Raw genomic sequence first — 26630 nt, forward strand, 5'->3', positions numbered from 1 at the left:
TTTTAATGTACAATCAATCAAATGATTGTGATGTGAGTCCCTCATGATGCTCTACTGATGACAACATACTCACTTTATTTACTTGTCCCTGCCTTTCATTGTTAATCCTACAACATAACATTACACGTCACTGTTTTTTTTCTGTTTGGCACAATGTAATCTGTAATCCCACCTATCCTAGTCTCTGTAGCCTCATGCTGTAAATTTTACATCCGTCTCCTGAGCGATGGTTTGACAAGCTTCCTGATGAAACGCTACACACAAACATACCTGTCAAAGCATTGCTTTGTGTTCATACTATGAATTGTAAATGTTGTTTAGTTGTCACCATTGCCAAGACTTTTTTTTTTGCAATGTTGTTTTACAATGCGTACTAATATATTATGGTTATTATATATGAATATATTTAATGACACAAGACATTGTGGATTTTATTGTCTTTTTCAACTTTTTTTTTTTCTTTTTTTTTTTTTTTTACTTGTTTGTGGTTGTTTAGCTCGTTGCCATTAAAGAAGGAAATAATAACTACTGAACACAACAACCTGGTAGAACTAAATTCAGATTTTCAGTTGAAATAAACTCTTGTTACATTGAAAAACCATTTGCCTCTGTTGATTTGAATAATTCTTTTTTACTTATTTAGTTGTTAAGGGCATAACGTCAGCTTTTCTCCATTTACTAGTTGCCAATTCATAATATTACAAGTACAAAACAATATAATGCAGATTTCGCAATGGAAATATGGAAGTGGTACTAGTGTATCCAGCTAAATATCATGTTACCAAACACTGCAATCCTCCAGAATAAGCCCTGAGCTGTAACACAGACAGACAGGAGTCCAGGGACTATTAACTGGATATGTCATTTATTAGAAATTACAAGCTGAATTGATTTACAAGGGAGGAAAACAGCCACGTTAGTTACACAACCGAGCTGTTTGTTTTGGCCGAGAGCTATTCTATAAACATTATAAAATCCCAAGACAAATGATGACATTACAGCTGCTACAATAACGCATGGGTAAATATAAGTGAGTGTGAATACTGCAAAGCTTGCGGAATCGCTGCCTCAGCGTCGACCACAGACAGACTTATGAAAGGAAAGCTCCTGCAGGTCCTACAGTTGGGTCAACATTCGCCGCAGTCCAGGCTAAAAATATTTTTCAAAAGGCTCCAAATAATTTAACTACCTGATACATTGTGAATTTAATGAGCCGGACACTTGAACAACTGTTAAAGAGAACAATTTACACCTAAGCAATATATTCTATAATGTATAGAAAAATGTGACTGTGCTGCTAAAGGACTTAAATCTTCATTTCACATTGGCAAGATTGAGCAAGTGACCTGTGTCTCAATATGAAGATAAAGAATAAGAAAATAAAATCTGATGAGAGACGGTGTTTAAATGTACATGAGTGCATTGTAGATGCAAAGGTTTCAAACTTCTTTTTTTTTTTAACCACTGTCACTGTAGTAGTCGTTCAGCACAAGTCCACGATCGCTGCTGTCCTCGTCAGCTAGTGGGCCACACGGCGACCACTACGATGGCTATGAGAAGCAGCACGATCACCACCAGCATCCCTGAAGGAGGAAACATGAGAAAAAGGAAAATCAGTAGGACAAACCAGATGTGCCAAATCTTTTTTTATTTTGTCAACAAATTCCATGAAAAGACTAAAAACCAACAATGAATTGATCCTACTAACAGAGCATGTGTATCTAAAGTACTCCTCTGTGCCATAGAGCTCAACTGTTGTCCAAAGAAACGATTAAAAACGTGTGTCACACGTTTTCACTTGGTGACATGTTCATTCAATACTATGAATGTGGCCCCTGTTTATTTTGAGTTGATCCATCAAACGTCTCTGTAAATACCCACAAATGTGTATTAATCCGCAGCTGAAAATAGTCCCAAACAAATACACTACTTACTCCTGTTTGACTGACATTTGCTAAAAACTACAGTGCCCAGCTATTTTAAAAATGTAATTTTACAACATCAACAAAAAAAATAAAAACATGTTGTGTCTTATACTGTATAAGGCTGCAATTAATTATAATTTTTTTATTGTGCATTAATCTGTTGATTATTTTTTCGATTAATATTTTAGTTGTTTGTTTGGTCTATAAAATGCCAGAAAATTATGAAAAATGTCCATCAGTGTTTCACAAAGCTCATGATGACGTCCTCAAATGTCTTGTTTTGTTCACAACTCAAAGATATTCAGTTTACTGTCATAGAGGAGTAAAGAAACCAGAAAATATTCACATTTAAGAAGCTGGAATCATAAAACTTTGACTTTTTTTTTTCTTAAAAATTCAAACCAAATCAAAATAATTGGCGATTAATTTAATCGTTGACTAATCGTTGCAGATTTAGTGTTATTTTTACTTTACTATACCCCTTGGTGATAAAAAACATTTGCAGTTCAACACACTCCCTCTGACGTTAATGTTGAAAATTCAAATGTCAAGCAGCTGAGGAACTGCAACCCTGATCTGAGAGCGATCTCACAGAGGAGGAGGGGAATGCAGCAGACTCCAGGGAATACACTTGGAAGAGGTAAGAAGCCTACATACCTCACCACTAATTTTCAAAATCCTTGATCTAACCCAAGTCCCAAGTGCTTATGCCCTCGCAGCACATCACCATTCTCCTCTTGATGACTTAATGCAGTTTACATGCGTTCAACAGCCACAAAAAAGCTTTATTGCCACAGATTGCACACTGTGATAGGCATGTGTTTCTGATTCTGGCTTGAGAGGATAATCATTGTTTTTCACTGATACCATGGAAGCAGAGAAAAATGTGCAAACGCTCACTCACACTTCATCAAAGTGCTTTACCCCTAGGACCTGAGAATATTACACTTTTTATTATAGTCACCACCCAAAAGAAAAAAAAAACATTCTGTTGTAAAATCCACTACAGGTGGAATTGTCATTCGGAGTAAAAAGATGAACGTCTTTTGGGAACTTTACAATCGCATTTTATTGAATGTTACCAACTTTAAGTGAAGCTAGAGTTCAACCAATATATTGCTGCGCCGGTGTACTGGACAATATTCATTTATCGCAGATATATCAGCATCTCAGTAGCCAATTAGTAACAAGTACTTATAGTACAGAAATGCCAAAGATATTGAATAAGTGTCTCTACAAGACATCACTAAGAGTTTTCACAAGTTTAACTGTAAAGTGTTGGCCATCTTATAACAATCACTGAATTTAAGGGATCCTTTTCAAAAATGTTTTTCTTTAAAGGTGCAGTGTGTAGGATTTGGCGGCATCTAGCGGTGAGGTTGCAGATTGCAACCAACTGAAACTTCTCCCGTGTGCCAAGCACATGGATCTCTATAGAGCCAGTGTTTAGGTTGTCCGTTCCGGGCTACTGTAGAAACATGGCAGCCGGTTCCGTGAAGAGGACCCGCTCCGTATGTAGATATAAACGGCTTATTCTAAGGTAACGAAAACACGACGATCTTATTTCCAGGTGATTATACACTAAAGAAAAATATACTAGATCAGATTGATAGATTTAGATTCTCCTAAGTACTACACACTGTTCCTTTAAGGAAGTTATTATCAGCTAATAGGCCTATATTGTAACCAGATTTTTTCAACTCTTAAATATCAACATCTGTATACCAGCCTAAATCCAGTATTGTTTGGGCAACAGCTGAATCCAAAACAGAAGTGGCTATGGAAACCCAACCCTAGAAAATCTTTGGTACATCTGTCATGGTGATAAAAATACAGTATTATGATTATTAGGAATTTAAAGAGTGGTTGGTCAAACATTAAATATTTAATTGCATGGTTGTCCATAGTTAATCACGATTAATCGCAAATTTAACACACATTTTTTATCTGTTCAAAATGTACCTTAAAGGGAGATTTGTCAAGTATTTTATGCTCTTATAAACATGGGAGTGGACAAATGTGCTTGTTTTATGTAAATGTATGTATATGTTTATCACTGGAAATCAATTAACAACCAAAACAATGACAAATATTGTCCAGAAACCCTCACAGGTACTGCATTTAGCGTAAAAAATATGCTCAAATCATAACATGGCAAACTGCAGCCCAACAGGCAACAACAGCTGTCAGTGTGTCAGTGTGCTGACTTGACTATGAATTGCCCCCAAACTGCATGTGATTATCATAAAGTGGGCATGTCTGTAAAGGGGAGACTCATGGGTACCCATAGAACCCATTTTCATTCACATATCGTGAGGTCAGAGGTCAAGGGACCCCTTTGAAAAAAGGCCATGACAGTTTTTCCTTGCCAAAATGTAGCGTAAGTTTGGAGCGTTATTTCCTCCACCCGACGAGCTAGTATGACATGATTGGTACCAATGGATTCTTTAGTTTTTATAGTTTCATATGATACCAGTATTTTCACTCTAGCTTTAAAACTGAGCCCGCTACAACCTAAAAAGTTGCGTTAATGCGTTAAAGAAATTAGTGTCGTTAAAACGTGTATGTGTACACACACACACACACACACACACTGCTCAGCTGGTCGCCTACAAAGTCTTTTCTGGTATATAAAGGAGAAGTGATGGTGGGTGGCTTACAGTATATCATGTGCATCATAAACACTTGAATGCCTTTAGGATGTGGTGGTCTATCCCTCAGTATATATATATATATATATTATGTGACATATACCACACACACACATTAGATATGGAGAACTTTCTCCAAGGGCGCGGTCGCCCACCATTTCCCCCGTCTCGTTCCATCTCGAAGTGGCAACAGGAGTGAAGATTTCAAACAACTGCGTCTCTGGTTTGCTCTGACGGTCCCCTCACTGACTCGAGTCGTCCATTGTTATTTAGCATGCGGCTGGTATTTCCCCCCAGCCTTTCACTTTGGGTTTACATTTCTCTCATTCTTTGGCTCTCTCCTCCCGCGTTCCCCTGCACGGCCTAATTGGTCGTCTTTTCCCACAGGGAGAGAGACGGGGCGAGATATAAGCCATGCTGAACTAATTGCTTGCGGTGGTAGTGGCGGTCTGATGAAATGTAAGGCTGACGCTGGTTTCTCTGCCAGGGTACGAGGGTAACGGCTGTAAGGGGTCCAGATGTCTTTGACTCATTGCGCCATTCTTTTGTTTCTTTTAAGGTATTTACGGTCTCATTCTCTGCATATAGTTAATTCTCTGAGCTCGGTGTGTTTGTATTCTACTTGAAGGGAAGGTGTTCGTATATACAGGTCCACGGGATGCTTGTTAGAAGTTATCACAGGTCTAGACAAGACCACTCCTCCTGATAACTTACACATGTGAGCATAACATAAATGTCAAAAGTAGAAACATAAGCTCAGATAGTTTTTGTGATGGCTTTTTAAAAGCCTCGCGCTTAACGCAAACAGCAATTATCTTTGTTTGGGTGTAAACGATACCGACGCAACACCCATTCCATATTAGATTCAGACATCAGAATTTCATTCAGCATGGTCCAACATCTGTCAGCAACTCCGTTTGACAACACCATAGCAACAATAGCAATAAAGGCTGAGCTGAATAACACGGGCATATGTCGGAGCGAGGCTCTCACACCCTCTAATGTCATATAACAGTCAGTCATGAAGCCGCGTTAGACACCCAGCGCTGACCCTCACCCTCCGGTTCCCCCCTTTGGACCAACCCTGTCTGCCTCAGGAACTAAACAAGCTACTCCTGACCCCGAGGAGGCCCTCCGGAGACTAATGACAATGATGGCGTTTGCTTGCCAAATAGATTAGGGCCGTGGTGTGACACTGATGCTGAGGGAGATAGTCGGTGTCTGCTGATAGACTGACCACCCAGGAGCCTTCGGAGGCCGGAGTCTGGGTTCGTCCCATCTTAGCAATTTTCAGACACATCAGTAAGACAAATCACAGAGAAGAGGAATAATTGGTGAGAGCTCTCTGGACAGACTGAGACAACCCTCCTCCCCCCGAACCTCCCTCATTACTCCCTCCGTGCCCCCCTGCTTTATGGTTCAAAGATCTTTTTGGACCACAAAAGGAGAGGATGACCTTTAGAGAAAAGGGAATCATTTTATGCTAACAAGGTCAGTGTGACGCTCATCATTTCTCTCACAGCACAATAGAAGAGGACAAAAAACCTTTAATGGTTTTTGGCTTTAAGTATTAGATACACATCGAAAACACATGTATTTCTTAATTATTGCTAATGCAACAACAGACATAGTGTGAGAATTAGTCCGAAACCAACAAGAGTTTCCAGCCATGCTAGCAGCTCTGGCACAGTGGTGCTTTGAGCTAAATGCTAATATCAGCAAGCTAACATGTTGATGTTAAGCAGTGCACCGATGATGACCAAAAGGATAATCACGATTATTTTGATCAGTGTTGAGATCACAAATATGTCTCATGATTTTAAAGACAAAACATTTTTATAGCACTTTCACATTTCAATAAACTGCTTTCACTTCCATGTTGTGCTTCATTCCTGCATATCTCTGCATCAAAATAAGACTTAAAATAAGGTTCTTCTTAACCTGAACTCATTTGTATTTTTGTTTTGCCAAACGAGTCTTTTACTCGAGACTGCAGCCGCAACATTCAGTAAAGTTTTTAACAGGCTGCTGCTTTTTGGGTACGCGCGCAGCGGCATGACAGCTCCCCAAAAGTGAAGCCAAAACATCTCGAACGCCGGCTGGTGACTGGCTGTTCGTTTAGGGAAACACTTTGATATGCAGCAGTTTTCTATGAGTGGAGAACGCATTTTAAATGTCAATGTCACAGTTGATCATATTCATTTAATTGTGGGAAGTCAAAATCACGATCGAGATTAATATTCGATTATTTGTGCAGCCCTACCGCGTTTACCATCTTAGTTTATCGTGTTAGCGTGCTAACTAATCAGCACCGAACACAAAGTGCAGCTCAAGTTGATGGGGATGTCATTAGTTCTGAAACTTTTGAACCAAAAAAGTGTTGGACAAATTGAAATTTTGATCTGATGATGGTGGTAGACAAAAAAGTTCTACTTAATCCTGAGGGGGATATGAATCTGTATCAAATTTCATGGGAATCCATCCAATAGTTGTTGAGATTTTTCATTCTGGACCAAAGTGGTGGACCGACAGACCAATCAGATCCATCGTGCAGCCATGCATTTTACCTCATTGGTCTGCCAACAAATGACCCTGTTGAGGTGATATAAGTGAGATTAAAAGTTCAGATATTCAGCCGGTAGATGATTATTATTGTGAGCACAATAATTAGGACTGAATTGTTCTGACTGGCAAAAATGAGACGAGAAAAGGGTTTCAAATATTTATAGATTTCTTGAGGCAAGTTTAATTTGACTTTGCCACTCACTAAGAAGAATCTCAGATATGGAAACATCATTAGCAGGATGTATTACTTTAAGCAATCCTTTCATCAACCATGTGAAACATACTCAATCGGGGAAGAACAAGAGCTGGAAAGAAAGATCTAACTTATTAAAGAAGACAGAGTTTTAAAAGTCAGACTTCCCTATTGAGCAAAATGAATGTCTCCTTGAAAACTCCCGACTCTCAACTATAGTACAACTGCACTGAGCAGTTCCTCGCCCTACATGCTCTTCTTCCAACACTCACCCCTCACCCAGAGTCTCTTTAGACGTCCCCTCTAGTCCAAACAGTACAAACCTACTTGAGATGCGAGCCACCTGCAGGATTCACGGAGTTGCAGAAGTGGCCCTCAACAAACTGAGGATTAGCTCTGTTGAGTTGAGAAGGGCTGCTCAAGCACTGGTGTTGCCTGACGGTGATGCCTAAGCTCTGGGGAACTCACACTACTCTCCAACAGACCCTTTGGTCCCGTAGACTAATCTGCCACACTAATCCAGCAAAACTCAAAGCCTCCACTCCTCAATTCCCACCAACACCATCTAAAACAAGTGGTAATGACTCTGTGAATCAGGCTTAGCTTGTTTAAGTAACAGCATTGGACCAGCGGTAAAAAAAAGAAGATGGTATTTAAGAATGTTTGCAAATCTTTGATACCACTGACAATTGATATCTAGGACATTTTTTTCCCTCACTTAAAGGATTATAATTGTGTTTTTTTTATTACCAAATCCCTTTTTTCAGTTTAACAAAATAAAACAAACTTCTCAAAAGTGTTTGATTTAGCATTTTTTTGTGTTTAAAGCAGCAGTGGGTAGAAATGGAGCAAATATGATTGAAAAAAGTTATTTTTGTAAAACGGTCGCTATATCCTGACAGTAGTGCATGAGACAGGTAATCTGAAAAAAAAAATCTCGTGCCTCTGTGTCCTCCGGTGCTCCTAATGACATCTGCAAGATTTCACAGACTGGAGGAAAACAACCAATCAGAGCCGAGCTGGAGCCTTACGTCTCTTAGCAGCTGTCAATCACTCGCAAACTTCGATCAAACGGTCAAACTGGGCAGCGCTGATCAAATATGAATCAATATTCTGTTACTGTAATGCCTATTTCTTGCCTCAAATGTTTTCAGAAACATCTTGTAGTGTACTGTTTAGCTGTAACATGAGAAAGTTTGTGACCCGGAAGCCATGTTGAGATCAGTTGAGGAAATACCAAGCACCGCCCACCAGCCGGAGCAAACTTTCTCATTTTACAGCTAAACCGTACACTACAAGATGTTTCTGAAAACATTTTAAGCAAGAAATAGGCATTACAGGAACAGAATATTGATTCATATTTGATCAGCGCTGCAGCCAATAGGAACGCTCTCTCTCTGAAATGACCTGTGATTGGTCAAAGTCTCACATCACAAGCTAGATTTTTTTTAAAGCCTGAAAACAGAGTGTAGTTTTCTCTCAGAACACTTGAATTACAATATGCTGAAAGGTTATTATGGAATTTTGCCCGAAAAAGTTTCTGCATACTGCAGGTTTAAAGGAATATAATTGTATTTTTTTCTTACCAAATCCCTTTTTTTCAATTTAACAAAGGGTTTAATCCATTGTTTTTAACAAATTACAGTCTAAACTTCGTAACATTATGACTTAAATCAGTAAATATCTGATAAAAGAATGAGGCAACAAGATGAAGAATCTGACCAGGCATTCCCATGTAAACTTTTTAATATGGGTGGTTATGGACACATTTCGTTACTACTTCTTCTTTTTCTTCTTCTTCTTCATTTCATTACTTAAGAAGTATTAAAGTTCAGTTTATAAATGTTCTTGTGCGTCCTAAGCTTCAATTTGAAATCTCAAAGAAAGTTGGTTCAAAGGCAAAAAAGAACAACGTTTTCAAAAGCATTGTTTTCTTAAAAATACATATTTATATCGTTTGATTTATATGTGTCTATGTTTTTTTTTTTTTTCCATTGGTCTCTTTCTGTAAAGCTCTTTGTTACTGTTTCAGAGTGTAAAATAATGAGGTATTTCAACTTTGGGAACTACTTTAATGCGGTTAAATAAAGAGATATTTGTCTCCACAAGCCCGTGCTGTAGAAGAATCCAGTATGTTTCAACACAATGGATGTTTCACAACACTACGGGCACCAGTCATGCACAGTATGCCACAAGAACCATGGTCGAGCAGTATGTGGGTCCTTCCCTTCTGGTGAGCTGACCCGTCCCGTAGCTCAGCTTTCTCTCTCTCCAGCTTTTTGGAGATCTCTGGTGCATGAACACAAAACTGTTTTGCCCCTAACTTAGTGCAAATGTCTAATTATTTCTATTGATAATCCTACAGTGAGGAACATTTTTCAAATTTCTGGAAATGTTTCCAGCTTTTAGCGCAACTTCAGTGTGCAAAACTAAGATGCCTCCTTTAAAACGAGGCAGCCACCAATAGATATGTTAAGTATGCTCTTGCCTGTCAAAGCCAGACGTTTCTAGCTTCACAAGGACTCGGCTGAGACATAACACCAAACGCCGGCTTTGGATGAGAGGTGGTTTGAAAAATAAATAAAGCCTTAAAGCTAAGGAATTATAAACACGCTTCCATGGAGAAAGAGGGAAAGCCCTCCGAACAATTTGTGGCATGTAGTATTTTCAATTCTTTCTCTGCTTGACACAAAGACGAGTGTCAAACAACCGAGGAGACGAACAGGGGGATGACAGAGAGGAATGGAAAAAAAGAAAGAGAGCATTGAGGTGAGAGTGAAGAAGACCATGGGGGGAATTTTCCATTCACAGAGAGGGTCTGACACTCTCTCACACACACACACACACACACACACACACACACACACACACACACACACACACACACACACACACACACACACACACACACACACACACACACACACACACACACACATACACACATACACACATACACACTCCAATACGTACATGCATGCACAAGAACATACTTTGCAAATACAGTTGCACACATATGCATGGACATTTTGGATACACACACAGATACATGTAATGCATATAGACATGCAGATGCATGCAGGCCAACACACACACACACATGCACCATGAATATTCTTCAGTCTGGAACTGAGGAGAGGAGGGAGGGAGTTGGGGTGTCAAAAGAACAAGTTAAACAAAAAAGAAAGACAGAAAGAAAGAGTCCTGATTCTAACACAATACGAGCTCTGGGATCTTCAAACAAACTCGCGCTCGGGCACCATGGGGACCCGACCAACAGAACGAGGCATCCTGAGGGCTGACCTTCCTGCCGCCTGCTTTGCCTCTGTCTGTGACCGCCTGTTAGCCGGGTCTCCTAGCATCAACAATGCAGCCTTCGCCATAGCAATGCTGTTTGGCGTTTCACTGGGCAAAATGAGCCCGGCTGAAGCTCTCACATTCCATAGATTGGCTTTAGCCAGCACCAGCAAACACACCTCTCATGGCAACTGTTTTCCTCTGAAAAGCATTATCTACTGAGAAAAAAAAAAAAAATCTTTGTAAATGGAGGTTAAAGGTGCAGTGTGTAGGATCTGGCGACATCTAGCGGTGAGGCAGATTGCAATCAACAGAAAACTTCTCCCGTATGCCAAGCGTGTAGAACGACAGTGGCCAACGCAAAAACTTGAAAGTGCAAAAATGTGGAGACGTTCTAGAGACAGTGTTTGGTTTGTCGGTTCTGGGCTACTGTAGAAATATGGTGGTCGGCTCCACATTAAAGCAGTGAATAGGAACAGGATCAATAAGTTGATCAAGAAGACTGGATCTTTTATTGGCCTGCCTCCAGATTCTCTGTCCAGAAGGAAGCTTGGAGTGTTCTGTCACAGGATGACCATCCTTTGCACAGTGCTGACGGAAAGAGTAGCAGGAGGAGCAACCGGCTCCTACTTCCAAAATGCTCCACTGAGAGGTTGAGGACGTCTTTTGTTCCTGCAGCAGTCAGGCTTTTTAATGCGCTTTCTGCTATTTATGACTGTATACTTAGCTCTTACTGACCCCTTGTCGTTGTTGGAACTATATACTTCCCTTCTATGAACTGTGTGGTGTTATCTTGTGTAGTTGACGTATTGTGTTGTGTCTTTAGTTTTCCGTGCATGGTGGCAAACCAGTTTCCCCTTTGGGGATTAATAAAGTTCATCCTATCCTATCCTATCCAGCAGCCTCAGTGCTCCGTGTGCATCTACATAGGATGCGTTCAGAACCCAACACACAATCAACTTGGTTACACACCTAAAATGAAAGAAAATAGACTCCCAAGTGTAAAAATTTGCTTCAGACAACTGACAAACATGACTAAAACGCCTCCTGCGACTGTCTCCGAGACCTGATTCGTAACCCCTCAGTACGCATTTGAGGATTCCTCAAAGGAATAGTGTGAGAGAGCCCCTTTTAAAGCCCGGGACACTATGTTAGCAGGCGTGACAGACTGAGCCAGTCCACCCACATCCTCTGTGCCAAGAGGGCTTGTCCCCATCAGCATCATATTTTCTGCACCATTAAGCACCATTCTTTCTGGAGACGGAGGCCAAGGCAGCAATAACAACAACATTGCTCAATTCCGGAACGCTAAAAATTATAACTTTTATTGCTAAAAACATTTGCTGTACCCAACACGATATGTCAAATTACATACTGTCTAAGGAAGGCGCTATTCTATTGTTCAACTCTATGTCTCACACCAGCCAGAATGACTTCCTTTATAGAAGCTATAGTCTGTTAGACATCTGCTTTGTGAACTGCAGGGTGGGAAAAAAAAACAAGGGAGAAACCTGATGTTTGGTAATCATTCATATAAATAAACAGATTAATCGTGATTTGTTTTCAAGGACACAGATCAGATATCAGGCTGCTTTGGCTCCAGATACTCGACCAAGATGCTCCACAGTAAAGGAAAACAAGGAAGGCTCACCACAAGAGGCTGACTTTGTCTCCACAAGCTTCACCCTTCGTGTCTCGTTACGAATCCTGTCGTCCGTCTTGTCCACAAGATGCGAGAGGTCATCGATGATTTCTGAGAGAAAAAGAAAGAGAAAGAAAAAGGGAGAGAAGGTCAGTAAAGTTGATTTCGGCTTTGTATTATGTCGCTATCTGCGTTTATTAAGACGTCATGGTGTTTTTTTTCTTTTGTTTTATTGCATAAAAGACCTCCCAATATGTTTAGTGTAGTAAAATAAATTACCCGAAATGAAAAAGTGGCAGGTTCTGAAGGACATCAGAGCAGTCAATAACTTCAAAAGGCAGAGGCTGCCAACACACAGACATATGAGTGGTGGTGATGGAGGGAGTGGGCTGTGTGAAAGCACTCCTCGCGCTTTCAAATGGGTTTCACTACTTCCTGAATCCATTCTGGATTTAATCAGGCCCTTATTGTTCATGAGGTTTAAAGACGTAAGCCCAGGCTTCAGGGACTGTGCCTGGGCGTCCAAAGAAAGAGAGCGTGTGTTTTGTGTATATGTGTGCGTTTTGCTGTGTGGCTCAGATCCTCCAGTAGGAGTTCCTGACTTGAAGGTCGTCCAGATGGAAGCCTGTGTGATTTGTTAGAGCCAGCCGCAGCGTTGACATGGCTTCTCCAGAGGGCCTGGCCCAACAACAAAAACAGATAACTGCTGAAAGATTTCCAAATTCTTGATTTTTTAAGCATTGGAGCATTAAAAGGTGAAATTGGTTTGATATAATATTAACTTAGATTTGTGGTTTTGAGTCAAAACCAAGTAACAAATGGCAAATGGAACCCATTTACATATATATTTATATATACACACCACTTATAAATGGTCTGAAACAAATATAAACTAATTTATCTATAACTTCATCAAATCTGCAGAGGTATATTGTCTCTTCCTCTTTGTAAAATCTATCAGTCTTAGTCAACACTAATACATTAACAAATATGTGTGCAAAAACATTCAAAACATCATGGCTCATTACTCTTGTTATAAATCAGGAGATTTATTACGATACAAAACTCAAATTGGCCGTTTCATCTTAAATCTGTGTAATTGGAGATCTAGATTTGTCCTCTCCAGTAGCCTTCTAAATTGAAAAAGACAAAAAAGAAACCAGTAAAACAGAAACCAAGGTTGAGTTGAAGACAGGGGAGTTCTTCACAGACTTGTATCAGCCTCTGATAAATGGAAGTTTTACAGGAATGGGAAGCTCGAGTCATCCACAAACCGCAGTTCAGTGCCAAGTTAAACAGACTGTCCCTTCCAGGGAAGGAACAACCTTTTATTGCTGCTGCTGCTACAGTATATAGTATACAGTCAGTATGATCTAAGCTTTTTTAGGGCTGTAAATCGATTAAAACATTTAATCGTGATTAATTGCATGATTGTCGATAGTTAATTACGATTAATCGCAAATTAATCGCACATTTTTTATCAGTTCAAAATGTACCTTAAAGGGAGATTGGGCAAGTATTTATTACTCTTATCAACATGGGAGTGGGCAAATATGAAAATGTGTGTATATCTTGAGGTTAGAGGTCAAGGGACCCCTTTGAAAATGGCCATGAGAGTTTTTCCCCGTCAAAATTTAGCGCAAATTCAGAACGTTACTTAACCTCCTTTGCGACAAGCTAGTATGACATGGTTGGTACCAATTGATTCCTTAGTTTTTCTAGTTTCATATGTTGCCAGTTTTTTGAGCCCGCTAAATCCTCCGGAAGATTGATTGCGTTAATGCGTTAAAGAAATTAGTGATGTTAAAACGAATTAGCGTTAAAGGGTTATTATTGTATTAACTTTGACAGTCCTACATTTTCTTGTTCTCAAAACGTCACCGAATTCCCTCAGGTGAGTGGCCCAGGTTCATCTGCCGCATTTGTCTTTGCGAGCACACAAAGCTCTCAGCTGCCTTTAAATTGGATTGGCGAGAGAACACGTTTCCTCAACTAGGAGCCATCACACCCCGACAAGACAGCCTGTGATTTGGCTGGATAATTAAGTTGCACCAATAATTCGAGGAAGGAAAGTAAAGCGTGTCAGTTTGGAGGGCCAGAGTGTGAAGGGGCAAGGACGAGGAGACGGGAGACAGGAGACGGGAGACGTGAGAGCGCCGTATGTACAGCGTCTCTGGAGACTCCCACATCATCATCTACGCATCAGGCAACAATTTAGAAGGAAGAAGCTCTTCCTTTACTGGCAGGGAAGGGGTGTAGACGCTGAAAGATTTGTGCCGCGTGCCACTCCAACTACTCATGAAGGATGTTTTTGGTTTTCCGCTGCCAAGTTTCTTGATTCAGTTCTGGCCCTGGAATAACATCTCAATTCATTGATGAATTCTCGACCGTGCCGAGACGCAGCAGTGCTAAGACGTGACCTTTAACTACAGCTGCAATGAAACGCTGAATTTCATTTTCAGAATGGTAGTCCTTCATACAACTGGCTCTTCACGTGCGTGGTCCTTCAATTCACCCTGTTATCAAGTCATGTTTCTAACGACATAATTCTCAATTTCCGATTGTAAGTTTTGCTTCCGTGTATGACAGCTGCTGGCCCTGGCTTGGATCTGCCAGACCACAAAGAAAGCCCTGTTTCAGGCAAGGGTTGTTTGTTTGAAATGCTATTACACTGGATAAACCTCCAAAGCCACAGTGTGGGAGAGCGTGGCACGTGCACAAACACACAGAGATTTTTTTCTGTTTGCTAGTTGCTTTAAGATGCATTCATTTAAGCTTATTTGGCCTCTAAAGCACAATGGACAAGGCGTGCCCCTCTCAATCTTTATTTATAAACACTGTACCTAAGATTATTTGGAAATAATAGGAATGTGAATAGTGATTATTTGTATAGTTTGAAATCATTGCTGGTGACTGACGGCATTAATCTGTGGAGCTATATGTTCCTAAAAGTCTGCAGTTAGTGACTTAATTTTAATAATTCAAAGCAGCTCATTAAGCACTTTCCTCTCAGGATGCAGAATTTAGTATAATTTCCTTTTTTATCAGATACACATCAGTAATAAACAAGTCAAATTTAAATGAAATATGAGATTCTTCTTTTTTGCTCCAGATCAAATGTTTTATGGTCATGATTTATCTTGTATCTGGTTGGCTTGGTTCCGTGCCTAAAACTCTCTTTCTGAATTTTCTGAAACGTCGATGGAGTGAATGAACGGGAAATTCACTTCCAGAACCGGAGACGTTCAAAAGTGGGCAGTCACTGTTGAGCTCTATATTATAAAGTGATGTAATCAAATCAATAAAAAAAAAATTAAATAAAAAAAAGTACTGCTGAAGTACTCTATTACTTAAAGATGATGATATATCCAGGATCTAAACAGAGATATTTCAAATAAAAATTAAAGTCTCCTCAGAGCTCTGTCGGTCTATTTTTAACTGTGGAAGAGTTGGACTATGCTCATTCCTAATTATATCTACAACCAGAGGCCATTAGCAAGCTCTCTTTTGGTCCAGTGACTCATTACCATAGTCTCCGTTGTGTTCTTTTCACAATAAACAAAAACATCAACTGAGAATCAGGTGGTTTTGTGAAAAGTCATTGTGAAAATGGGGAACAATTATTTAGCAGCCAAGAGGCAGAGCTATCAGTATAATGACTGATAACAATTTTGCAGCTCTAGACAATACGAGGCTATCCAAGTTCAGTTAAAACACAGATAGGACCTGCCACAAACACTGTTAGCAGACACCTTTGACTTCCTGTCCATAAACGGTCCTGAAATCTCTTTTCATGGCTGTGGTAAATTCTACATACAGGAATGCCAGCTCTCTATTCTGTTTCTCTGCTACCAACAGAGCCTTTTATTCAAACAAAAAACAATGTACGTAAAATCTGGCCCTTCTGTGTATAGAGGCACGAGGGCCCTGGAGCGCGCACACCAATAGGAGACAGATGTTGCTCTCATATGACGTCACCTACTCCCTCATGCTGCTGACTCCCTGCGCAATCTCAACGCCATTTCATCTCTGTTCCAATACTTTGCAGCTTTTATATAAACAGCCTCTCGCTGTGGCCATCCTGCTCTCTCTGGGCTAACTAGTTAACAGGTCTGTTTCCATCCCTGCTGTCAGCATCATCTGGAACCACGTACAGACACCCACTGTCCTCAGGACTGGCTGCTGCTGCTGGTCACTCTGGGCTGATTATGTGGCCAAGGCACGAACTGGAAGAAAATACTCGAAGGGGCCAAGTCTTGTACAGTACAAGTATACCACTAGTCCAAGGTGATACAGGCAAATGGAGGAGTGCATTTCTGGGTGTTTTTCAGCATACCCACCCATCAACTCTCATAGCTGGACTGAAGGTGTCACACAGACAGAAGTTGTAACTCAGTTACAACTAGTCAAGAATAGTACAGAAAAAATACAAAAGAAAGACTCCATATAATTCCTGTCTGGCTTGCTTCTAGTGGCTCTGAATTTATAATTAATCCCATTGCTTATGATGCGTTTAGAACTTGGCTCCATCTTAAATTAGTGAACTTTGGATTCTGTCCGCCAATAGATGCTCCTCAGATCCTCTGAGCAAGTATAGGATATATAGTATATTCCATGATAGAGCTGATAGTGCTTCTGCTGCTCCGGCTCCCAAGTGAAGGACACTCTCGCCTCACAGGACAATGGTGGATATTGGTTCAAAAGTGTTTCCATGCGGGAAATAACCATCCGTCCATTTTTTGCCACTTATCGGGTCCAGGTTAGAGTTGGGTGAATTGACAAATATATCGGCTATCGTCGACTGGCTGAGTACATCGTCGTTTGTTGTTTATTTGCAAATATATTGGCAATAGCCGGTTGTTGGGCTGACGATGTAAAACAATGTAAAAAAATTTAAATATCACCCAACCCTAGTCCAGGTCACGGTGGCATCAGGCTATGCAAGGTAGCCCATATTTCCTTCTCACAAGTTAATTCCCAGTTTTTCATGGGGTATCCAGATGACAACATGCTCTGGGTCAGCCCTGTGGTCTCCTCCCAGTTGAATGTGCCTGGGATACCTCCACAAGGCGGCCTCCAGGAGGCCTCCACATTAGAGGTACGAACTACCTCAACTGAATCCTTTTAATGCAAAGGACCAGCGGTTCTACCCCGACTCCCAGACACTCTGCGAAAGAAACTCCTTTTGAACTCTTGTATTAATATATTGTTCTTTTGGTCATTACCCAGAGCTCATACCTGAGGGTTGGATGTAGATCAACCAGTAAATCAAGAGCTCTTCACCCTCTTCACAATAACAATCCAGTACAATGTTCGCACCATCTTACCCTTTCTTGTGAACAATATGAATATGCCACAATATGAATATGGGGTCAAATGTGACCCCAATACTTCCTTCATGTGGGACAGTGACCCACTTCCAGCCCAAAGAGAGCAACACACCCTTTTCGAGCAGCGTACCACAGCCCGACTATAACCGGCTGAACTCCCTTGCAGGAGTACACCCTCTGCCGTCAGCCCACTTCCTTCATCATAACTCAAAATGATGATAAACCACCTCACTGAGCAATTAGTGGTGTGTCTGATTCAACTGAAGCAACAACAAAACAAGTCAGATCCGAGATCATTGAAGAACTGCAGAGCTGTGATACATTATCCAGACCTACAAAGGCAAGTGGGGGGCAAGCGAAAAAAATAGTCAGGCCAAACCACGGAAAACAAGCAGGCCCAGATAACACTTGGTGGAAATATGTTGCTCATTAGGATTTAATTATTGTTCACTGACAGAAACAGTTGTGGAGTTGTGGAGAATGGCAAACAAACAAAAAAGCAGAGATGGGGAAAAGGACAAATCAGAGAGAGAAATACAGTGCTTGTGTGTGCATTATAGGTTGAGATCATAGACTGTATATAAGAAGTGGACGTAGTGACTTTGACATCACCCATTGGTTTGTGGACTGCCGCTTTGAAGCCTCGAGTACGGCAACATCTTGGTTTTTGGCCATCGCCGCCATTTTTTTACAATCAGAAGTGACATGGGAGGGTGGAGATGAGTACAACCGAACGCTGAATAAGACATTTTTAGGCGACCAAAAGGGATATAATTAACTTTCATGAACTGAAAACACACTGTGAAAGGGGTAAAGTTGTAAAATGAAAACACAAACAACTCCCAGACTGGACACCGCCGTGGTAGCGACCTGTCTATCACAACTGAAACACAAATGAACATCATGCTTCATTGAAGAAGACCTGAAACTAGTGATTGAGACCATAAACTCATGTTTACAGTGTTTACTGAGGTAATAAGTCAAGTGAGAAGTAGGCTCATTTTCTCATAGACTTCTATACAATCAGACTTCTTTTTGCAACCAGAGGAGTCGCCTCCTGCTGGCTATCAGAAAGAATGCATATTTAAGGCACTTCCTCATTGGCTTCACTTCTCAGACCCGGAGGTTGCCTGCTGGTTGAGGTACAGGGATTCGGAAACGTAGCATGCTGTGTGGAATTTCCTCAGGTCTCATGTGATTCTACCAGAACCCAGAGCCATGTAGCCCTGCAGTGCCTGTGAGTTTGCAATCACGACAGGTCAGGATCCTCACCCATTCCTTCACAGATACTCATTGGATACCACGCTGGGTAAATGCAACTCTAGCATGAGGCCTAATCATCCATTTCAAAGCCAATCATCACATTATTTTACAAAAGCCTAATTCAAGTCAGACAGCAAATATGACACTCACACGCAGGAGAAGTTTTGGAGACACTCTCTATTTTAATGATCAAATTCCCGCATCCCAGATCTATATCCGACCCAAGCCTCGGGAAATTGCTGACTCATCTTCACAGAGGCTAAAGCAGTGGTGGTTTTGGTTTGTGTGTGTGTGTGTGTGTGCATGTGGTTGAGGCATTGCCATAAACAGTGACACCCCAGCGTGGCTCCAGGATGTGCCGTATTAACTCTGTGTGTTATTGTAGGACTCGTTCCCAGAGAGGGCACAGTGCACAGAGAAAACGCTTGTTTTCTCTCACCGATTTAAACGCAATCTGACTCAGTGGGGCTAATTCTGTTGTGCTTATTCAGGAGATGATTTCTCCCGAGGATATGGAGAAAGAGGGAAGTAAAGACAGACAGCTTTTTCACTCAACCCTCCTCTTGTATGCCTTGTTGTAGTGCAAGGGGGTCTGACCACAACTGTTACCAATTGGGCCTGGTGTGACGGACTGTGTATAGAGGGGTAGTGCTCTGTTGCCAACCAAAACACACACACACACATCTCTGGATGTAACTGGAACTTCACTTGGCACACACGGGGCACTCAGCATGATGATACAACTCAGGGCAATTATGGTATTTACAAGAAGTTGCACAGTCTTGGAAGAGTTTCTTTCAACTTTTTTCTCTGCTCTCAGTTAAGCAGTTATTGTAAACAAACTCACCCTGAGGATCTGTGGGGAGCGAGGATTAGGGGGGAGTTTCACACAAAACCTCAGTTTTGCCAGTTTTTAAACTCAGTGCAAACCCCAACAAATCATTTGAATGCCTGCCAAAAAAAGAACTGAAATAAAGACAAAAAAAAAGAAGTGCAAAGATGTGCCTCGGTATAGAAATAATCCTAAAAATGTGTTTGGCCAATCTGACACGTTGGAAGCGAGGGCACATAAACACAGCCACTTTCTTTTCCTAACAATCCCCCTAGCACGACAATAAAAACGTCAGTTTATTTATTCATAATGGGCTTTCTATTATTGTTTACATTTTCACACTGGTGATGATGGATAGTTAATGACTTGATTTCTGCTGTGGTGTCCAACAGCAACAGTTCAGGAAAAAAAGCCACTACATTTTTCACCCAGGGGCCAAACAGTCATAATGTGATACATTAGAATTCAATGAATATTAAGTAACGTTTCTCTGAAATGCAATATGGATATGATGTACAGAACTGCCCACTTGAGCAAACAAGATGGGAAATGAGCGATATTGAGGAAATGAGGGATATTATTGTTGTGAAAAACAATGCAGGCTACAAGGAACATATAATTCATGTAATAAAAATGTTATTAAAAGTTTTACCACTTTTTTGCCTGCCTGTATCAAATCCCCAAAAGAGGTAATGTCCCAAAATCAGAACAGACCTTTACCATTATTTTATTAGGGCTGTCAAAGTAAACGCGGTAATAACGCAAATTCATTTTAACGCCACTAATTTCTTTAACGCATTAACGCAATCCATGTTTTGGAGGTTGCAGCGGGGTCAGTTTTAAAGCTAGAGTGAAGATACTGGTGTCATATGAAACTAAAAAACCTAAGGAATCAATTGGTAGCAGCCATCATCATACCAGCTTGTCGCGAAGGAGGTTAAATAACGTTCCAAACTTACGCTAAATTTTGTCGAGGAAAAACTGTCATGGCCATTTTCAAAGGGGTGAAAATGAGTTCTATGGTTACCCACGAGTCTCCCCTTTACAGACATGCCCACTTTATGATAATCACATCCAGTTTGGGGCAAGTCATAGTCAAGTCAGCACACTGACACACTGACAGCTGTTGTTGCCTGTTGGGCTGCAGTCTGCCATGTTGTTGTTGTTTTTTATGCTAAATGCAGTACCTGTGAGGGTTTCTGGACAATATTTGTCATTGTTTTGTATTGTTAATTGGTTTCCATTAATAAATGTATACCTACATTTGTAAAAAGCATTTGTCCCTTTAAGGTACATTTGGAACAGATAAAAAATGTGTGATTAATTTGAAATTAATCATGGATCGTCATGCGATTATTCGCAATTAAATATTTTAATCGATTGATTGCTGTAAGTAAATTCAACTCCATACCATAGGTCTTCTTCGCATCTATCCTGTTTTTGTGTATCTTTCTGGCCAAATGTGCACACACATGTTAGTGGAGTTTGTGAGGGCATCACCATGCACATTGCACACACAACTCGCCCTTCCAACATCTGGCCTTCTGAAGTGCCGGGCCACATGTGTCCAGATTAGTCTCACTGCTGGATAGTATCGCCCCCCGGCCCCAATGAATCTCTGAGTCCCCCCCAAATGTACTGACAGGCTCCCCCGGTCAACACTTTTGGGGGTAAAATATCCCTTATTGCATCATTAGACATTTTCTCCGTCTGGGGTAGTGGCTAGCTGAGTGATGATAAACGTCTTGCTTTATGCGGCGTATGCCTCGGCCACACTTGCCAATGATCAAATTGTTTATTCATGCACGCTCTTTCAATGAAAACTTTGTGTTGGAACTGTCTTTGTCAGCCTTGGAATAAATGTAACTTCACTACTCCAGTGGGAGAAGTTGTAGCCTACTGACAGCTCAAGACGCAGCCTTCCAACTCTAAACAGTATTCTCGATGACAATGGTATGAATGCAAATATACAACGTGATGAACTTGAAAAGAGAGCCACTGGCACATTGTGAACTGTGACAGACTGTGTTTCATACAGTCATGATGGGAGTACATTGGGGTTTCTAAATTACAAAAAACAATCCAAACTGAATCTGAAGAGGACGTAAAGCGGTATAAATATACCAAAAGGCTAAACCAGTAGTGACCCACGACTTTGACCATATATGCGGCCTCCACATTTCCAGCCTTAATCCCAACCATTTGTGTGCCAATTTGAAACTGGAACCGGCTGTGTGTCCACGGACAGTTTCAGCTCCCTGACCCTGCTACGTTTACCCCCAATATCCATCATCGCACATGATGGACACCAAAAAGAATGACCAGCTGATGAATGAATTATTCAAAGTTGAACCTCCGTTTGAAAGAACGCACTTCAAAGAAAAGCACATAAATTGAGAAAGACCTTCACACTAGTTCAGTTTTAGCACGTACAGACCATTGGGTTTGTACTTGCTGGACTCCAAAGACAAGGTTCATGTGAATTATGGGAATGCAATCCACCAAAGCTATGTGGGAGGATTACATTGGGTTTTCAAATGCTTTTGCTATGTTAAACAAGTTACAAAAGTTAGCATGTTGGTATGTAGAGTTGCAACGATTAATCTATTAGTTGTCAACTATTTAATTTATCACCAACTATTTTGATAATCGATTAATCAGTTTGAGTATTTTTTTTAAGAAAAAAAAAGTTTAAATTCTCTGATTCCAGCTTCTTAAATGTGAATATGTTCTGATATCTTTACTCCTCTATGACATTAAGCTGCGTATCTTTTGAGTTGTGTACAAAACAAGACATTTGAGGACGTCATCTTGGGACTTTGGGAAACACTGATCGTCATTTTTCACCATTTTCTGATATTTTAAAGACTAAGTAACTAAGCGGTTAATCGACAATAAAAATATTCGTTAGTTGCAGCCCTATTGGTCAGGCATGTTACAGTGACAAGCTGACACGATGCTTGTATATATTCTATCACTTTGCATTTCTACTTGTTAGCTATATTGAGTAGCAACGTCATTGAGATATAAGATTTTTTCTACATTCGTTCTTTCAACATAAATTACATCTCTATTCCTTCCTACAGTTGCCCATCATATGACGCTCCAACGCATCGCTGGGACCAGACAGAGTAATTGAATCTATCCTTCAACAGAGGAAATCTGGCCCTTTTCAGGAGCATTGCATGACTAGAATACCACTCAAGCTTTTTTAAACAACCTGGGTAGTTCGAGTCTGCGAAGACTGGAAATGATCAGCACTGTGCAGATAAACAAAAAAAAGTTGAGTCATGCTGTCATCTTATGATACCGGCTGAATAAAAACAAAACCTCGTCAGCAGAATAAGAGCTGTCATCAGGACAGATGGGCCGTAATAGGTTTTAGCAATTATTATGATCTCTTGGGCTGTTCAAGACAGCTGGAAACCATCAATATAATGCACAAAATTAATTAATTTAAAACCCATAGTGTCGTACACATATAAATATAAACAGAGCCTTGAAAAGGGAAACAGCAATGAGGAGAGCTTCTACCACTTTATCAGTTTTTCAGACTGAATACAACTATTTCTGTGTGAGGCTGCCAGATTCACCCGCATCCCTCATCCTAAATGGCCAGGCATCACTGAACAGTGGATGCAATGAACATGAATTGAAGTTACCAGTGCATTACATTTAATTAATTCACACGTGATCAGCTCTGTCATTTGAGGATTAATGGAAACAAGGATTCACAACCACAAAACAGAAGAAGTGCAAAGACCAACAGCAATGAGAAGTCTGATCATTACCAGGCTTTCCACCATCACCCCTCTTATGGCCAGGTGCCACCGAACAATGTGTGCATGATGAGCATGAGGGTGCCAGCAGCAGCAGCAGCAGCAGCAGCAGCAGCGGCGGCAGCAGCGGCAGTGTGAGGCAGGGACCACCCTGTCACTGGCACAGCACCTCCAAACCAGCCACTGTTACACTTCATCACTACCATCACACTTCATTAGCACGGACACCCAGGAGGGCGTGACATATTGAATAGCTATGGAACTGATAAAAATAAAAAATGAAACACAATATGTTCGATTGGTTGAGATTGTAGGACACGAGATTCTGGCACAGTTACCAGTTTATCTACTGTACTGCCCATTAGATGATAACACTATACATTTATACTCATAATTTTTTTTATAAAGTCATTTTAGCCAATTACTTCTACAACAGGTCATTTCATCACAGAGTGATTATCAGGTTGCAAATACAAATTCTAGTATTAATTACAACATAATTTATCTTCTACAGGGCTTCCCTAAAGCAAAAGGTAGATTTACACCGTGATTATAAATGCAAATGAACAACTACAGTATATGTAATATTTAGTAAACTTAATTATTATAAATGAACACAATGACAACTGTGGGTTATTTAGGGGCTTTTGATTAACAGCACTGGTGCTACCAACTTTATCAATTGGTTGCATCAGCACATGATTTGGTCGCACTCTTTTTTGGGTAGAGCATGGTTTTACACAATGACCAAAGTCCTCTCCCTGCCTGCATTTTCATCACCAGTGGCGTCTGAGACTGAACCTCTCGTTGTCTCTCCCTCCCCACCCGCCTGCTACTTCTACTGATATTTATAAAGTATCCAAGTGTATTTTTTCCAGTATCCAAGTCACCTTTTTAGTCTGGCCATTAAATGAGCTTTATTTTTGTATTTATTCATCCATTCAAATATTCTAGTCTGTTTTGTTTATTGTTATATATTAATATACCAAGTTAGAGCTTTTATCTATTTCTAATATCCTGCCTCTGGTGATTCCTCACAGTAAATTGATGAGATGTATGCTAGTTTTCTTTTATTGAACGCCGTTATTACTGAATGTTTTACTAATTACAAAGTCTTTTTTTGGAGGGGTGGGGGGGTTGTTGTATTGTGTTTTACATTTGATTTGTATGAAAAGTGCTGTACAAATAATATCTAATTGATTGATAGTTTTCTCGATTACGACCCAGCTGTAAACAAAGGTTGAAAAACACAAAGAGAGAGAGAGAGACTGTGAATTTCCCACTAAGTGAACAACTGTGTTGTAATTGAAATGATCTGAGTCTAATAACTCAGCATCCCCCGTGGTGAGTGGAGCTTCCTGGCAATACGCTGGCTGGCTGGCCGACCGACCGACTGACTGACTGAGGAGTTATGGAGGGACTTTGATCTTCATGCCAGACCTCGTTTCACTCATAATGCACTCACACGCATGGAGACACATGTGCTCCCATGCACAGACGCTGACACAAACACACGTGTGTACACACACTGGTCTATGAGCATCGTATACAGACAGGCACACCCTAACAGGCACGCAAATACAGGAAGGCGCACGCACACATACGTACACTTCCCGGATGTGACACGCTTCCTACGAACATTTGTGCCCCAGACTGAAGAGGAGTCATCTCCGCAGTGTTAACCCACAATGCCGTTCAGAGGGAGAACGGGAGCAGTAACAAACACAGAGCTATATCACCCCTGATACAGATGTTTTATTGTGGAAAAGAGAGTTCGGGGCCAGCTGGTATTTATCTGCCGAACATCAGTGGGGATGCGGAACATGAAACATCACAGGGTTGTTGTTCAGCCTGGAAAATTCTCAGATAAGGTTCAAGGGATCAAGTCTGGGTTTGTGGCTGTCAGTGGACTTTACTTTGGATCATGCGCTGAGCATGAGCGTCATTTTGAGAACTCTTTCAATACGGATCTTAAGTTCAAAGTCCTAATAAGCGGCACATCTGTCAGAGAAGTCTATCAGTAACTCGAATAAGAAGCAGTAGGGCTGGGCGATATGGAGAAAATCAAATATCAAAATGTTTTTTATCAAATACCTCGATATGGATATTGCAACAATATTGTCGGGTTGACCATTAGTGCTTTCACAAAATATTTATACAATGAGATTTTTCATAAATAATCATCAGTAATGTGGATATAATAAGTGGGTAAAGGCAAATAATAGAACAGCTAGAGCAGTCTGGTACTTTAAGTTCACAATATAACATCACTTTAATAAAAGTAATGCAGCCTTTAAAACCAGAAAGAAAGACACTTTTGCAATATTTCGATATCCAAAATCTAAGATGATATCTAGTGTCATATCACGATATTGATCTAGTATATAGATATATATTGCCCAGACATAAGAAGCAGTTTATAGAAAAATAAAAACAAGCAGGTCAAATAAGCAAAATTCAAGTGTTTTTGGCGTCTTCGACATTCGTTTTATGGAGGTATTAAACTGTTGTTACTTTAGCTTCACAAGATTGCAACATTTGTAGTTGACAGAAGCATGTGATATAAGTTTGAGTAAATGCCTCTTCCTTTTGTGGCAAACAAGCCTATAAGCAACAATTATTCTTATATTGTGAAATTGTGTGAGAGAGAAACGGAGAGTGGTGGGAAATGGGAGGAAGCGCATAATTTGGCGATGAGAGAAACAGGGGTACAGAGTCAGGTGCATCATGCACGGAGGGAGGGGCAGGACATTTTTCACACCCGGGCCAGATGCCAGTGACCCTCTCCTCCCACTGCCGTGTAAGGCTAAAATACAACAGGTGCTGGACAGGGACTAACCTCACTGAGCCTCGGGACAATGCTGCCACCAAGTTCTAACTTCTAAGGGCTTCACATTACAACCTGATCTAGACATACTGTGCTTGAACACTCTGATGCCAGTAACACATACAGTATGTGCATCTGGAACTGACAAAGACAAAGAGGTGTGAATACCAGCGTGGCACATCAGATGCACACACAATTGCTGAAAATTCGTAGTGGGTATGTGGTGGTTTTAGGGTAATTGCGCTGTACTCGCGGAGGCCAGAACAAATGTTTGGCCAACAGCGCGGCTGAAACAACTTCCCATCCTGAGAGGAAACAGCCTCCCA

General features: G+C 40.7%; 1 protein-coding gene across 1 annotated transcript in view; it reads right to left on the reverse strand.

Moving 5' to 3' along the window:
* Positions 1-843: 843 nt before the first annotated feature.
* Positions 844-26630, reverse strand: part of stx8 (syntaxin 8) — a 51908-nt gene continuing 26121 nt past the window's right edge. The window contains exons 7-8 of the mRNA XM_037762244.1: positions 12283-12384; positions 844-1583 (exon numbers count right to left, since the gene is read on the reverse strand). Of these exons, the coding sequence (XP_037618172.1) occupies positions 1516-1583; positions 12283-12384 (170 nt within the window). The 3' untranslated portion in view covers positions 844-1515. The remainder of the gene's footprint in view (positions 1584-12282; positions 12385-26630) is intronic.

Source organism: Sebastes umbrosus, chromosome 3 (assembly GCF_015220745.1).
Source record: "Sebastes umbrosus isolate fSebUmb1 chromosome 3, fSebUmb1.pri, whole genome shotgun sequence".
NCBI classification, from domain to species: Eukaryota; Metazoa; Chordata; class Actinopteri; order Perciformes; family Sebastidae; genus Sebastes; species Sebastes umbrosus.